Below are 17,351 nucleotides of genomic sequence, written 5' to 3' on the forward strand. Positions count from 1 at the left end.
CCGCCCCCCCCCCCCCACTCACTCACCCTTCCCTTGCTGCGCTGACTGCAAACGGCTGTGAAAGCACCTGCAGACACCTCTTCTGGGCACCTGCATCGCCCCTAATTGCCACCTTTAACAAATACTGAGTGAACTTCCACTTCACGCAAGGAATGCTGTGCAGCATTCCAAGAGGCCCTGCTTGTTTCGACTTCTCCGGGAGAAAGTCAGCGGACACGTAAACAAGGGAAACTACCCACCAGACGACAACTGCTCTAACACAGGTGTCAGCGGATGCTGAAGGCGCAGGGATGCCCTCCACCCTTCTAGAACCAACACCATTCCCGAGGCACTGTCCGACCCAACCCCGTCACCCCTCCGCCCCTTTACTGTTGGGCCCAATCACCTCACTGCCCCTTCTGGAACCTTCCTCCATCTCCGTGACGGTTCCACGTGCTCTCTCGCACCGTGCTGCACTCTTCCCTCAGCCTCCTCTTCTCCTCTCACAGCAAGTCTTTGCCTCCCTACCTCTGTCCCCTGAGGCTCACACCGTGGACCTCCTGGGCTCCCGGGGGTGTACCCGCCTCGCGCCTCACGGCCGGGTGCCCTAAACCGCCCGGATAGGTAGGTCGTCGCCTCAAGCCCCACAGCACCTCGCGCAGCACGGCGCTCTGGCTCTGCCGCCTTCCCGAGTTCCCGCGCGGCGAGGCCCCGCCCCCAGGTCACCTGACTGGGGCCGACGCTCCGCCCACCGAGCCCCGGGGCTGGATGCGTGCGGAACCCTGGCTGGCTCTCCAGCCGCCGCGCAGGGGTCCGGGGCCGCGGGGAGCGGCTCAGCTCGCCGCCGCCTCCGCGCCGACTGGACTGCGCTGCGGCCCCGCCGCTCCACCCCACCTCACAAGGGCCTGTGACTTCCCCCAGCCGGGCTCGGCGGCCCAGACGCGAGTGGCGCGAGTGGCGGGGCTGTTCCGTGCGGGCTTTCCTCCCCTCGCCCCCCACCGCCACGGCACCTCGATTTCGCCCTCCATCCGGCACTCCCGGTGCTTCCTAAGGCTCTCCTGGTTCTCTGGTGAGCCGTCTGACCCCAGTCTCACTACTTCTCAGTGTTATCTTCTATCCATCCTCGGAGTACTTCCCGCCCTCCCTTCTAAAACATTCGGTCCTTCGCGGTCTCTGCTCCTGCATAACGCACAGCAGCAGAAAGCCACTTATTCCGCTACTTGGCTGAAATGAGTTCCAGGCTGCCTTTCGGAGGCAAAACGCTTCCTTTGGGAAGAGACTTGTTTTTTTACTTTGTTTTTCTTTGAAAATCAACTTCTTGTGTGTGTGTGTGCATCCTAGAGCCCAGATGATATTGGTAATAGACTCAAAGCGATTTTTCATGAATTGCCCTGATTATGAGGTCACTAAAATTTATGAGTCCAATTCAGTGAAATTAATCATTTTTAAGGTTTGCTAAAGTTGCAAATGTTCTATCAAGGAGCATTTTGCAAATATTTTCCCCCAAAAGCCCACGATTTAAGGTATGTTTTCTTTATGTGTAGATAAATTTATTAACATTAATTGATCCAGCCTGAGCCCTATGTTGGTAACATCGTGGTGAACAGCGTGGGCTTCAGAGACAGATATATTCAGGGCACCTGGGTGGCTCAGTGGTTGAGCGTCTGCCTTCAGCTCAGGTCATGATCCCAGGGAGCTGGGAGCAAGCCCCACATCAGGCTCCCCATAGGGAGCCTATGTCTCTGCCTCTCTGTCTTTCATGAATAAATAAATAAAATCGTTTAAAAAAAGATCTATTCGAATACAATTATTCAGTCATTATCCTACTTACTGTATGCAGTGGAGCAAACTACTTAGGCTCTTTAAGCATCAATTTTCTCATTCAGGATTGTGATAATTCAAAAATGTATAGGTAGTGTGCTCAATAAATGCTAAAATAGTTAATTCCTCCAGAGATCTACTGTGCCTGTTTGTATATATACTATGCCTGTTTGCATCTTAAATCTTGCTCTGTAGGTATTCTCTAGTACTTTTAACATGTATCTGATTTATCTCCCTAAACAGTCTGTAAAGAATCTGAGTTCTGAGACCATGTCTTTTCTGTCAACACCCCACCCACCACTCCCTACTTCCTCACTTTCCCCCCTTCCACTGTTTAGTCACCTCTATTGATGAACTCAGCCCATTTTCCACCTATTCATAAAGCATAAACTTCTAATGTGTAAGGATTATAAATGGTTTCAGTCTGTGTGTTGATCAAAAGGTTGTGGATGCTTCACAAATCTTGAACATTTGTAGTTTTTAGTACTGAATCTGCTGAGTTAGTTTCTGTATTAGTTTCACAGACCACCTCCCCACTAAAATAGCACCAAGAGTGTATTAATTAGGATTAGATTCTTTTACCAGTAACAGAAAATTCCTAAAAATGGTGGCCTAAGCAAGATAGAATTTTATTTCTCACATTCAGGAGGTTCAGAGATAGTCACTCAGGGGAGCAGATAATTGTTTACCATAGTTGTAGGCACTGTCTTCTATCTTATTGCTCCACTGCCTTTCATTGCAGCGACGGCTTAAGTGGGGTAGTGCAAGTACCCTTTAATCAGGCAAAAGCCTCTGTAAAGATTTTAAGGTTATGACTCTTGGGGGACGCCTGGGTGGCTCAGAGGTTGAGCATCTGCCTTCAGCTCAGGGCGTGATCCCAGAATCCAGATCAAGTCCCCCCTTGGGCTCCCTGTGGGGAGCCTGCTTTTCCCTCAGCCTATGTCTCTGCCTCTCTCTCTCTCTCTCTCTCTCTCATGAATAAATAAATCTTAAAAAAAGAAAAGGTTATGAGTCTTGGATAGTCTCATTCAAATAATATGACCTCTAAGAATCTTAAGACTTTTGCAGAAGGTACAAAAAGATTTAGCTCACAGATATTTATCGATAAGGCTTTTATCTCATGGTCTAAAACTCAAAAAGATTCACAGGAGATTCACAATTTTTTTTAAAAAAGACTACTGTATTATCAGAAACACTGCCAGCGGGGATCCCTGGGTGGCTCAGCGGTTTAGCGCCTGCCTTTGGCCCAGGGCGCGATCCTGGAGTCCAGGGATCGAGTCCCACGTCGGGCTCCCGGCATGGAGCCTGCTTCTCCCTTCTCCTGTGTCTCTGCCTCTCTTTCTCTCTCTATGTCTATCATAAATAAATAAATAAATCTTAAAAAAAAAAAAAAGAAACACTGCCAGCTTGGGCTGAGTCAGAGTACAAAAAGGAAAAAGGCCTTTGGACCCTCAATTCTATTAGCAGGCAGCAGGTTGAGAAAACCATTTACAACATACACTACCTTTAATGGGAAAAAGATGACTTACAGGGTAAAACCAAGAGCCTAGAGAGTAGAATGAAAATCCGTGGAGAATTATTCCCAGGGCTTGAATATGGAACTGTGAATCTATACCCAGTGAATTTAAGAATTGCTATGGACTGGGGGCTTCTGCGAACCTCCTGTTTTCTGCTTGTTAGAATGGGAGTGTCTGTAGCAGTTACCTTATCTTTTACATTGGTTGTTGTAGGAAGGAAGCATATAGCTTTTTTTTCTGTAGGGCTTCAAATAGAGAGGTACATATTCACATGGATGAATATAAGGAACTAAAAAAAAAAAAAAAAAAAAAAAGGATCTATATCCAAAAAGTTTCATCTGCCCCAGGACCTAATGTAGTGGACAAGACTGAACTTTGAATGAATGCTAGAATGGCATACAACTCTGGGGCCTTGGGAGAGATGAGTGCATTTTGCATGTGGGAGGACTATAATTTGTGACCAGAGGGTGGACTGTGGCAGTTTTAAAATATGTCCACAAATTCTTTCGTGTATTAGTTTATTCCTATCACTATAACAAATTATCACAAGCTTAGTGGCTTAAACAATTTACTATCTTACATTTCTGGAGGTCTGAAGTCCAAAATTGGTCTTGCAGAGCTAAAAATAAAGGCTGCATTCCTGAAGACTCTAAAGGAAAATGTATTCTTACTTTTCCCAGCTTCTAGGGGCTATCTGCATTCCTTTACTCATGGCCACCTCACTCCGACCTGTTCCCATCATTACATTTCCTACTCTCATTCTGACCCTCTTACCTTCCTCTTATAAAAACTCTTCTGATATTAAGACTACCCAAATAATCTATTAAATTCCCCTGTTTCTATTCTTAATTATATCAACAAAATCCTTTATTCCATGCAAGGTAACATATTCACTAGTTCTAGGGACCAGAACATGGATACCTTGGGCAATGATTCTATCTACCACAATGCTCATCTCTTCAAGAAGTGGCATCTAGTCCACTCTTCTTGAATGTGGAATATGGGCTAGATGTAGTGAGCTACTTATAATGAATAGAGTATGGCACAAGTGATGATATGACACTTCAGGATTGTGATAATTTACAAAACTAAGTCATGGGGCACCTGGGTGGCTCAGCCGGCTGGGTGTCCAACTGTCAATTTCAGATCAGGTCATGATCTCAGAGCTCTGAGACCAAGCCCTGTATCTGGCTCCCATGCTCAGTGGGAAGTCTGTTTGAGATTCTCTGTCTCCTTCTGCTCTTCCCTCTGCTCATACTCTCTCTTTCTCTCTCTCAAATAAATCTTTAAAACAAAACAAAAATTAAGTCATAGGGGTGCCTGGGTGGTGTAGTTGGTTAAATGCCTGCCTCTTGGTTTCAGCTTAGGTTATGATCTCAGGGTCATGAGATCAAGCTCCATATTGGGTTCTGCCCTCTGCCTGGAGTCTGCTTAAGACTCTCTTTACCCCTTTCTCCTGCCCCTCTCCCCTGATCTCTCTCAAACAAATATATCTTTTTTAAAAATTAAGTTATAGGGAAGCCCTGGTGGCACAGCAGTTTAGAGCGGCCTGTAGCCCGGGGTGTGATCCTGGAGACCCAGGATCGAGTCCCACGTCGGGCTCCCTGCATGGAGCCTGCTTCTCCCTCTGCCTGTGACTCTGCCTCTCTCTCTCTCTCTCTCTCTCTGAATAAATAAATAAAATCTTTTTAAAATAATAAATAAATATATAATAAAAATTATAATTTATTAAACTTAAAATTAAGTCATAAAAGACATTACAGCTTCCTCCTTGCTGTCTGTTGGATTACTCACTTGGGGAGAAGCCAGATGACATGCCACAGAAACTGTGAGATGGTGTTTATTGTTTTAAGCTGCTAAACTGTCGGATACTTTGTTATGTAGCAAAAAAAAAAAAAAAAAAAAACTACTACAATTCCTTAGGTCACATCTTGATCCATAACGTCTGCTTAAATTCTAGCTATTATCTTTACATTCCATCCTTCCTGAAAAAGGAAAGGGAGAAGAAAGGCATGCTCCTTCCCTTTAGTGGCACTTACTGGAAGTCGTATGCACCTCTTCCATTTACATCTCACTGTCTATGAGATAGACATGGCACACCTAGCTGCAAGAGAAGCTGAGAAACAGTCTTTATTCTGGGCAGCCATATGTCTAACTGAAAATTAGAAGTTCTAATAATATGTGAGAAGTGAAAACAGATATGGGGGCACAATTAGCAACCTCTGTCACAATGGGTGATTATAAAGGTTGGGAAAAGCAAAGTCTAGCATATGTCCATCAACGTTTTTCCTTTTTCTTAATGAGGTATTTTCATTGGCCACCGAATGATGTTTACACACCCAACACTCTAATCTCTCCAAAGAATCATGCCAATTGTGTATGAGTCACAGGAAAAACCAACTAATACGTTATATAAAACACAATGAATGGTGAAATTTTTTTCTTACAAAGTTCGTTTCAGGGGTACTGATAAAGAATAATTTACTATGGAGATTTTTGCCTAAAGACTCTTAAACTTCCTATATGTTAATTTCTAGATACTTATATTCTGTGAGCATTCTTTGATGTACTGTCAGAAGATACACAGCTGATGGAAAATGTTTCCTCTCTGCAAGAGATTGGAGAGACCTCACTATGACAGCAGTTGTAAGGAACACAATCATGTTCCTGACAATTTTCTTCTCACATGCTAAGTAAATGTTAGGAGTGATGGTAAGTGGACTTTTAAAATTTTATTTAACAATATAGTTAACCCCAACCACAAGCATTTAAAACTACCTCCTTGTATAATTTAGTCAAACTACAAAAAATTAGAAATGCATTTCCAGAAATAAATTACAAAACCAAATAGAAGTTATTTTTCAATAAGTATTAAATGGCTTCCTTGAAAAGCGCATATTATTGTTTCCTTACATCAATGTGAAAAAGGAGTGCCCTATAATTCCAAGACAATCTGCTTATAATTTGTCCCAATGGTCATTAGAATGGCTACTACTATAGTAGTAGTAATTCAGACTGCAGAGGTCAAGAGTTGGGGGATTACCAATGTGATTTGACATGTAGCTTTTCATTTCATTTTCACAGAAAGTCCTCCATTTTCATCCAGACATTTAGTCATCAGTTATCATAATGTAAATATAGTGAGTCTTACAAAATTTCACCATAAAAGGACTCAGTGTATGTTCACATAATCTTTTTTATGATGTCATGTAATGTGTTTTTTAAAATGTATGTTACATAAGGAATGCAAGATTCAAAGGCAAAGATTTTGAGTGTACTTCAATCCTGTACTGTTGATGCTCAATACATTTTAAATAGCAAAGTCAAGTTAAAAATTCTTTTTTTTTTTTTAAGATTTTACCTGTTTATTCATGAGAGACACAGAGAGAGGCAAAGAGAGGCAGAAACACAGGCAAAGGGAGAAACAAGCTTCCTGCAAGGAGCCTTATGCGGGACTTGATCCCAGGACCCTAGGATCACAACCTGAGCCAAAGACAGCCACTCAACCACTGAGCCACCCAGGTGGCCCAAAGTTACAAATTCTAAAGTCTTATCCTATAGAATGATAACACTAAAAATGAAGATATTGATCCCATCCCCTGTGAATAAAAGTCTTCTTAGATGCCTGCCAAGGATCCTGTTGGTTGTTTTGTTTTTTTTTTTTATTCCTCTGATTTTGATCTATTACTTCTTTTAGTTTTTCATGGGAATTTGTGGCTGTGCGTGATCCCAAGAAGCCTTTGATCACTTAACCTGGAAAATGGGTCAAAAGTAAATCTTCATGTTATGTGGGTAGATACTTGGTTTTCTTAATCTATCAAGCTATGTTCATGATCTTTTAATAACTGAACTGACTTACTGAAAACTTATTAAGCCAGAAGTATGGGTATGTGACTCCTTATGTATGCAACAGAATCACTGGGAGGGCTTACTGAGAGAGAACACTGAGCCCCACTCCCAGATTTTCTGGGTTAGTAGTTCTGGGGTGTGGCCTGTGCATTTATATTACTAACAACTTCCCAGATGATACAGAGGCTGCTGGTCCTTGAGACCTACGGTCTGAGACCCAATTCCTTATATAAAAGTTGAGTGTAAATCATCTTCCCTTAAGCCTTTACTGTACCGATGTATGCCTCCCGCAAACAAAACCTAGGCTGAATTGACAGTCTGTTCTATTGAGATCACACAAGTTCCAAAAAATATCCCCAATTAAAAAGCAAAACAACTCTAACTCTTAGAAACTGTAATAACCTATTTATTTTGAAAATGTTTAAAGTCTAAGAAAAACTCTGGGCTCTGAGCAAACTTCAGTTCCTGTAGCAGTCATCATTTGGTTACATTTGGAAACATGCTTGTTCTAAAATAATCATTTTTGAGGCAACGACACTTACTCTTTTCACCCAAAGAAAACAGAAAGAACAACACAGGAAGAACTGGGCAGGCTTAGGTCAATTCGTTTTGGAAAACACATTTAATTCACTGTTGCACAACTCAAACAGAGGGGTGGCTGGGAAGTCAGGAAGGCACTTAAGTCATTTCAACCAGGAATACTTAACAAAGAAAAGTATCTTGAAGTCATGGATGGTCTAAGAATATCTGAGAGGTAAAGAACTGACTCCTTATGGGACAACTTGTAAGGAACGTTCAGAGCTTCCCATTACTGTCCACAGACCCTGAGATTGAACATAAATTATTTCCAGAGGAGCTGAGCATGAATAATAACCTTTTGGGGCTGTGCTGATGCCAAAATACTATTTAGATGTTCACCCCATGTGATGCCAAAACTGACTTTTCTTTGCTATCTCGTGAACAGGTTCTCCCCATATACAGACAAAGAGTATTGGTCTTTTAAAACCTAGAAGCCTCGTTCCAGAAGCTCAGACAAGAGTCCTACTGATTATTTTAATCTTATAAATATATGTTCTTCCTCTTTTGATATAGTTTCTTCATATAAACCATCTTATCTAAATAAAATGTCCAACTACTACTCTAATAGACTCTTGTCTCAGTAGCCAAAGGATATAGTTAGGTTTGAAACTTCTTGGACCCAACCCTCTACTGTACTACCATCCCTCTACTGCACTTCCATCCCCTTCACTAAAGGGTAATCCATGGGTGAGACAAGGCTCAGTCATTTGCCCCATTTCTAATTCCAAGGCTTATTCTCAATGTTAACACATGAATACAGAATATATATTTCAGCTACTTCTTACGGATGCCTCTTCCATATGCATGGATGCAAATGTGTGCAAAGTGAACTAGGAAATAATAAACTAAGTGGAGCTTGAGTGCTACATCAGGAGATGTAACTGCTAACAAATGTTGAGGAAGGGCACTGGGTGTTTTTCTATATGTTGGCAAATTGAACACCAATAAAAAATAAATTTATTATTAAAAAAACATCAATGAAAATAAAAAAAAATGTTGGGGAAGGTGTTCTAAGAGAGGATAGAATGAGGCTCTTTCATTGGGAAAGGTGATATGGAATGATATCTGCGCTTGTCAAAGCCAGGTCTCTCAGATCTCCCAACTATAACAACAAATAGTAACAACATCTCACAGAATCTTGACTGTACGTTTGATGTCTCAGGAAGTCCCAGCATCTTAGAATATCAATACTGTAAGAGACCTTCTAGAGTGGCTGGTCCAAGCCTACCATTTTTCAAACTAGAAAATTGAGCCCCAGGGAGACTTGCCTTAATCGAAGTTAAAAATTCCTTAGCTGCAACACTGAGGCTAGGGCTTAGATTTCTCTGATCATCAGACCACTGTGTATAGGTCCTTCCCTTTTTCTTGATGAATGGCAGTGAAGATAGTTGTTAATGTTAGACTAAGGTAAACACCAACGGAGCAACTGTTATGGCTAGGAAAAAAGAACAGCCTGTATTCCATCTCCTTAGAAAGAGCCCAACATGCCCATGGGTCCATCCCCAAAGGCTTCCAGAATGAGAGAGCCCTTACAGACCTAGCAACTGAGCAGCAACTTGCTATGAATGATGCCAAGTGGGAGGGTTTGTATCCAGTCCAAGTCTGTGTAGGTTTTGTTTTTTTTTTAATATTCACCCTCCTCACCATCAAATAAAATTACAAGTATATGCGAGTGTGTTTATATACATATTCCTTTAGATTAAACAAGCCTCATCATGGTTTCAGGTGACCCAATGAAAAAATAAAATAAAATTGCAGTCACAGCCTCCCAAATTAAAGACTGAGTTAAAATGAGGTTGCCCAGCCCATAAGAGAATAGGCCACACATGCTGATACAACTGGTCCATCATTCCAAATGTGGCACTTATTCCCATCAGACTCAGAGACCCATGGGAACTATTCATTCACAAGACAGCCAAGAGGTAGATAAATGTAATCAGCCGCATGGATGAATGTAGCACACGTTAGCACCAGGTTGGGTGTGTGGAGGTGCCTTGGACAAGGCGGGGAGGGCCTGAAGAGTGGGGCCAGACCTCGGGCTCTAATCGTAGCACTCACCCTGGGAGGAAAAGCATTTGGTCATGAAAGAAATTCCCAGTATGTTTACAGCAGTGAGAGTGTGGAAGTGGAAGGTAAAGAAGTGATGCTGGTCTAAGGGTGACGCACTTCTAAACGAACTTCTAGGGTGGAGCTGCCAATGAGACAAATCTTAAGGGTTATGATTATGAACTGGGGACCCTGGCACATTCATCCAGGCCATGCACGACCCCTGAGTAGCCCTACCATCCTCACTCCCAACACAATTGCTAGCAAGGACTCCCTTTATGAGGGAACCATACTGGATTGAGGTGATGGCAAAAGGCACAGGCAACTCTGATGGTTCAGCTTGCCTCTGATTTCTCCTTCAGCCTGAGGGAAGGGAAAGGAGATAAAGGCCTAGCTGACACAAGACTGCCAAGCCCAGCAGTTGCTATCAGAGCCACTGAGAGTCAGGCCTGAGAACCATAAACTCAAAGTAGAATCAAGGCCGCTTCCTCTGGAATGAGAGACTCAGCCCTGCCCTTCTCTTCAGAAAAAATGGCCTGGAAAGGAGAGCTGGCTTCTCACTGAGGTAATGAACACCTGCTCAGCTATGTCACCCTCAGGTTAAGCAGGAAAGATCCCTGAAGGAGGCATTCTGTGGATAAAGGCTGAGGAGTTCCGCTGACCTGGGACACACCACAAACTTTAAATTACACATTCCCCCACACGCAACACACTCACACAGACACACACACACACACACACAGAGCCACACCTCCGCATGCTGCCATTCCTCCAACCCACCCCACAACCAGCCCCCAATCCCGCCCCACAGATACTGTTCCCTGTAAACATGACAGCAGAGATGTCCACAATTCTGGGACAGACTGATAGTGATCTGAGGATGGCTCCTTGGTGTTAAGTGCCCCGGTAGGTGATGTTGGTAAAAGTGGATGTGGCCTCTTTATACAGTGGGTTGTTGGCCTGTGGAAAGAGCAGAGAAGTGTCTTACAGCAAATTCCTTGACTCTTCCCTACCCTCCAAGGGTTACATTTCATCTGAAAAGTTTACACAAGACACCCTTCTCTGAGTGGGATATACCACTGACGAACCACTTAATGTTCATTGTACCCCCATATTCACTCTGAAGATGGGAGGGGATAGGAAAGAAAAGCAGAGAGAAGGGGGAATGCCATTCTGGGGCTATGTCTAAGAGGTTGAATCCAGCCCATTACTTTTTGATGATCACCAAACATTTCAGGATCTCTTTTCACCATTATTGATCTCTTGCCTCTCTCCTGAACTCTCTCTTTTGCTCTTCTCCCCATTTTTTGGTTTGACAGTGCTGGGGATGTGGGCAGAGATCGGAAATGTAGCAGCTGATAGCTGATATTTGAAATTGAGAAGACAGGGTTTACCCAGAATAATTTAATTTGTTAAAATTTTAATTTAATTTGAATTTAAAATTAAATTTTCTCATCTCATCCCTCCATGCACTATCCACATATTGTCACATTGGCAGTTAAAAATAAACCCTCACTGGGTTTCCCAAATTCTTTTCTTTTAATATTTATTCATTTATTTGGGGGGAGGGAAGAGGGAGAGACTCTAAAACAGACTCTGTGTTAAGCACAGAGCCTGACACAAGGGCTGTCTTATCTTACAACCCTGAGATCATGACCTGAGTTGAAACCAAGAGTCACATGTCAAACCAACTGCACCACTCAGGCACCACGACCCAAATTATTTTCTTTTTTTTTAATTTTTTTTAAATTTATTTATGATAGTCACAGAGAGAGAGAGAGAGAGGGGGGGGGGGGGCAGAGACACAGGCAGAGGGAGAAGCAGGCTCCACGCACCGGGAGCCTGACGTGGGATTCGATCCCGGGTCTCCAGGATCGCGCCCTGAGCCAAAGGCAGGCGACAAACCGCTGCGCCACCCAGGGATCCCCCCAAATTATTTTCTAACAAAAAGTGACAAATCCCATAAGATCTGGTAGCTTTTAGGAGTCATTTCAAGAAATACAACATATTCTCATATTCCTCAGAGGTTCCAGATTTCTACACTGCACTAACAGAAACATCTCAAGTTTCTTGAGGCTCTTGGGTACAAAGGCCTGAAGTCACTATCAAATGGGAACAAACTTTCAGCCTCCCCCTGGACATTGATGGAGTCAAAAGCCATTTGGAAGGCCCAGGAAAAAGTTAAAATGTGGAAGATGAGCCAAAGGAGAACAGAGAAAAATTAAGTATACAGAAAGTTCTCCGTAGATGCTTCTTTCATTTAATTCTATCAGAATAAACTGTAGGGAGAATATTTATTAAGAGGCTGGCCCAAAAAATAATTCCTATCATAACTTAATTCCCTCCCACAATAGGGCAAGCTGTTTAAACTTTCTGTGCTCAATTTCCTTATCTATAAAATGGGAATAATAACACTGCCTCCTATCCTGGGCTGTTATAGGGATGGAAGAAGTGAATCCTCAGCAAAAGTTAGCTAGCTTTTTTTTTTTCCTGTTTGTATTTAATGCTTTGGACTTCATCGGTATATAATACATTATATGTTCTCAATGTAGGATTCACAAGTTTGTCCTGTCTTCCTCAATTGGAGAATAAGTCACTGCATTTCATTGCATCAGTGTCCAGAGCAGAGCTGGGCCCTATGTATGTTCCGTCAGTACTCACCAATGTGGCCTGTGGTCACTATGGGGTAGAGAGGGAATTGGGTGGTTTCCAGGAATAATAAGGACAATGGGACCATCTCCCAATTTCCAGAACAGAGGCTAACCGGAAAATTATGGGCTAGCTGAGCCTGGCTACCCTACACATGTACTGTTTCTACTTGAGGCTCTCAAACCAATGACTGAAGAAAATGCCCAGCCCAGCCTCTTACTGTGTCCCATTTTGCTCTGGCTCGCTCTTCCTCAAATTTAGCAAACTCCTTCCGATCATGGATGGTGATGAGGAGCTTCCAGATGAGCAGAGTAGCAAGGCCAATGAGCAAAATGGCCCCCATCACTGAAAGCAGGACCACCAGGATGTCAGGACCCTTGGGACACTCTGTGAGAGGAAAGCATAGAGCAGAGATGTTATGAATGCAGCAGAAGTCACTTGAACTGGCTGTGAATAGCACTTCTCGACAAACTAAGAAATTATTAGAAGATTCTCTGAAGGAAACAAGACTTATAAAATGCATCAACTAATTTTTTAAAGGAAGGAGTGTCAATCTTTAAGACAGCAATAGTCTCTCCTGAGTGGTTTATATCAGAGGTCATAAGCAGGTCACCTATGGCAGAACCCAACCTATGCAAGTGTTTATTAAAAATCTGATTTTATGTTAACTACACTGGAATTAACATGAAAACTTAATTTTAAAAATTTGATTTTGGGCAGCCCAGGTGGCTCAGCGGTTTAGCGCCACCTTCAGCCCAGAGCATGATCCTGGAGACCCGGGATCAAGTCCTGCATCGGGCTCCCTGCATGGACCCTGCTTCTCCCTCTGCCTGTGTCTCTGCCTCTCTCTCTCTCTCTCTCTCTCATAAATAAATAAATAAAATATCAAAGAAAATTAAAAAATAAAAAATTTGATTTTGTTGGCAACATGAATAATCAGGAGATTCTCCCCCTAAAATTTCAGATTCTTCTTCTTTGCTTTAAAAAACAATAATCAAGGACAAACATTATATGATCTCATTCATTTGGGGAATATAAATAATAGTGAAAGGGAATATAAGGGAAGGGAGAAGAAATGTGTGGGAAATATCAGAAAGGGAGACAGAACGTAAAGACTCCTAACTCTGGGAAACGAACTAGGGGTGGTAGAAGGGGAGAAGGGCGGGGGGTGGGAGTGAATGGGTGACGGGCACTGGGGTTTATTCTGTATGTTAGTAAATTGAACACCAATAAAAAATAAATTAAAAAAAAATCAAAATATAAAAAATAAAGCAAAAGGTCTGGAAACATGGAACCCACAGGGCAGCCCTGATTAGATGTGAGGAGCAGCTGTCCCCTTTAGATGGGATACATTTTCTGGTTGGCCAGAGCTCATCATTCTCTTTCTCCACTAAACAGAAGCAACATGTAACTTGTCATTGAGGCCATGCTACCTTGGGCTCTGGAGATAAACTGCCTGGGTTTGAATCTTGGCTTACCACTTGCTTTGTTTTGTTATTTAACCTTTCTGGGTGTCTGTTTCCTATTTCTCCATGTTTAAAATATAGAAAGTAATAGCACTGATCTCCAAAACTTAGAAAAATAATTAAGTTAAATATATTTAAAGAATTTAGAACACTGCTGGCAGAGACTCAGTGCTCAATAAATTTCAGCTACTGTTATTACTGTTATTACTATTATTACTGTTCTTGCTAAATCCGACAGTTTTCACTAATTTATTTGCTTAGTTCCTGGAGGTATTTGTGTTTGTTACCTTGACTCAGATATGCACATCCCTGAGGGCGGGGAACCTATTGACCTTATTAGCACACTTAGAGATTAGGAGGCCTGCCAACCAAGACAATATTTTGGGCTCCTTTGCAAAATATTTCATCATCTAAAATCCTAAACCTATTGAGAGCTGACTTTCTTTTCAACCCCCGCCAACAACCAAAACAGACAGAGGTGCGTCACCCCTCTGAGGGCCAAGCTGAGTATGCTCCGCAGAGCTCTGTTTCCCATTAACCACGGGTGTGTGATGGGTGACCTCACTCCAGTGACTTCTCAGGTGTTATGTAATTAGGTGTTTGGATATGTGAATATGGATGGGTCTGGAGAGGTGGTCACACCCACTTTCCACACTGTCTCCCACCTTCTTCTCTAAACATGTATACTGTGCTCACCACACACAATCTAAAAACAACCACCAACACAAACCCAAGCTGGCTATTTCCCAAGCCACCAAATTATAACCTGTCTATAATTAAAGGGGCATCTGGAGAGAGGCTGAGGTCTCAGTGTCTGAGTTCCCAAGAGTGAAGGGCCTCAGTTCTGTGAAAAATAATTAAGAATTCTCTAGAAGATAGGGCTGACCCTCAAACCTCAAAGTGAAATCTCTTTAATTCTGCATATCAGTATGGGCAGGACAGGTAGAATGTCAAGAGGTCTTCGGGGGAAAAACATCTTTTAAGCATTTGTCCTGAAAGGGGTGGATGGCAGGCTTCCTAGAAGCAGAAGACAAGATCAGGTGGTCTTTAGAGAGCTCTCCTAGCCACAGTGATGAGGACCCATGGTGAGGGACCTGAGGTCAAGAAAGGCTGGGTAGAACGAGCAGATTTGACAAAAGTATAAGGAATCCAGTTAAATGTGAACTTCAGATAAGCAATGAATGACTTTTTAGCCTAAATATGTACTAAATATTGCATAGGATATACTGTATTTACCAGGCAACCCTATCTGGAAGTGAGAGGGCTCACCTCAGGGGATCCCACTCCATGGAGGTCGAACACCACCCAGCCAATGCCAAGCCCTTTGCCAGTGCTCTATTGCCCTGAAGTGGCCCAGCCCTTCAGGGAGAGCATCTGCATGGGCATGATCATGAGTTATGGAAGAGAATGAGAATAATCTCCTTCTATACTCCAGGATATGAAGTACTACATTCTGCTTGAAGCCAGAACCCCTGAAAATGGTAGGAGGTAGTGGGTGAGAGGGGAGGCAGAACTTGGAATTCCAGGGCAACAAGAAAGGAAATGTAGGTCTGGGATCCCATCTCCTAATGTGGAGAAAAGGAACTATATCAGAAAAGTTACCACCCCACCAGGGGTTACTTGTACCAGCTCAGGTTATCACTATCTTTGTTCCCCACAACTCCCAGTAATGGACTCCAGTCTAAGAACATCAGGTCAAAAGATTTTGGTAAGTGATATAGCAGAAGTACCAGCAAGGATTATTGTAGAAAAGAGATAAAGTGGGATTCCTGTGTGGCTCAGTGGTTGAGCATCTGCCTTTGGCCCAGGGCGTGATCCTGGAGATGCAGGATTGAGTCCCACATCAGGCTCCCTGCATGGAGCCTGCTTATCTCTCTGCCTGCATCTCTGCCATTCTCTCTGTGTGTGTGTGTGTGTGTGTGTGTGTGTGTTTCTTGTCAACAAATAAATAGAATCTTTAAAAAAAATAAAAATAAAACATAAAGGAAAGAGATAAAGTGATGTTAAACCCCAAAACAAGAACCTACCACCCTTCTGAAATGAGAAAGGACAAAGGTGCAGATAGGGTGGGTATGGAAAAATCCATGAAATATGTTAACAGAGGTGGATGGGAAAGTGTGAGGAGTCATGGCCAAGTAATCCACATCTGCTCCCCCACAGATACATATCCAGACTCTTCCCTCTCCCCTTCCCATATCAACTTCACCTTGCATCAGTAAATAAAGCTAAGGCCATTCCCTTTCTTTACCTTCCTTCTCCCTTCTAAAGGGTGAGAGCCCTGGGAAAGGCTGGTGAACAATATCACAGAGGGGGGCACCATGCTCTTCTCTACCCATGAGGCCAGCAACACCCTGGCTGACATAGATGAGGCAGAGTTTCTTCCCACTCTCACCCCTTTCCTTCTCCAAGCAGCCAAAATTCTCCCAGCAGATATCAAGATGTATACAAGTCTGCCTGTCTCCTAGAAATAATAAGTCCTATTAATTCATTCAAAAACCGTTAAATATCTTCTCTGTAGATGACTGAGCCAAATATGGATATAACAATAGATAAGAAAGACAGTTCCTGTGTTCCAGGAACTTGTGATTTACTGAGGGAGATGGGTGACTAAAGATGCAATTTAATGGTCTGATGAAGGCCCTTCTAAGGGAAGCATAGCTGCTTTGAGAAGCAAATAGGAGCACCCAACCAAATCAGCAAAATGGATGCTGGAGGCAGTCTGAAAAGGCTCACTAGGGGAAATGATGTGTCCAAAACAGAAGCACTCAAATATTGGGTGTATCACATCTGCCAGGAGCACTAACCAAGAACATAGAAGCTCATGGAAGTAGGACAGGGCTCAGGACTCTGGATTTTTTTTTTAATATTTTATTTATTTATTTATGAGAGACACAGAAAGAGAGGCAGAGACATAGGCAGAGGGAAAAGCAGGGAACCCCCACAGGGAACCAGATGTGGGACTTGATCCTAGGACTCCAGGATCACGATCTGAGCTAAAAAGGCAGGTGCTCAACCACTAGGCCACCCAGGTGTCCCAGGACTTTGGATTTTAACAACAATACAAAAGTTTGAGACCCATTTTCCTAAGGCAGGGGCCAGCCAACTATGGTCTGGGAGCCAAATGTGGCTTACTACCTGTTTTTGTAAATATACTTAGGCTCATGCATTAAATGTATTGCTGCTTTCCAGGTACAATGGCAGAGTAGTCATGGCAGAGACCACATGGCCCACAAAGCCTAATATACTTACATGGTCCTTGGCAGAAAGAGTTTGCTGGACACTGGTCTGAAGGAAGATTTGAAGAAATTCCTACAGCTGTTAAGAATGTCAAGCAATCAACTGATTTAGTCTCTGCCTTCAGACACTGATCCTTCACTTCCATAAGTTCTTATCTACCCTCTGCCATACCATAGCCCTTGCCCCTCAGCAGGTGTCATAATCAATT

At 42.9% G+C, this 17,351-nt stretch overlaps 1 protein-coding gene and 1 long non-coding RNA gene across 5 annotated transcripts in view; one reads left to right on the forward strand and one right to left on the reverse strand.

Annotated features, from left to right (window-relative positions):
* The window catches only part of ITGB3 (integrin subunit beta 3), a 64,922-nt gene that overhangs the window by 5,292 nt on the left and 42,279 nt on the right, over nt 1-17,351 (reverse strand). For 2 of the 4 annotated variants that reach the window (XM_072781332.1, XM_072781336.1), the window contains exons 14-15: nt 12,661-12,827; nt 7,770-10,751 (exon numbers count right to left, since the gene is read on the reverse strand). In XM_072781332.1, coding sequence (XP_072637433.1) covers nt 10,686-10,751; nt 12,661-12,827 — 233 coding nt within the window. In that variant the 3' untranslated portion in view covers nt 7,770-10,685. Of the gene's footprint in view, nt 1-7,769; nt 10,752-12,660; nt 12,828-17,155; nt 17,222-17,351 lie in introns of those variants that run through there. The other 2 variants (XM_072781335.1, XM_072781333.1) reach the window with 2 other exon arrangements.
* LOC140607049 (uncharacterized) lies at nt 892-8,743 on the forward strand. The gene is made up of 3 exons (XR_012009209.1): nt 892-1,048; nt 5,855-6,029; nt 6,672-8,743. It is a non-coding gene; the product is annotated as an uncharacterized lncRNA (long non-coding RNA).

The sequence above is a fragment of the Canis lupus genome, chromosome 16 (assembly GCF_048164855.1).
Source record: "Canis lupus baileyi chromosome 16, mCanLup2.hap1, whole genome shotgun sequence".
NCBI lineage: Eukaryota > Metazoa > Chordata > Mammalia > Carnivora > Canidae > Canis > Canis lupus.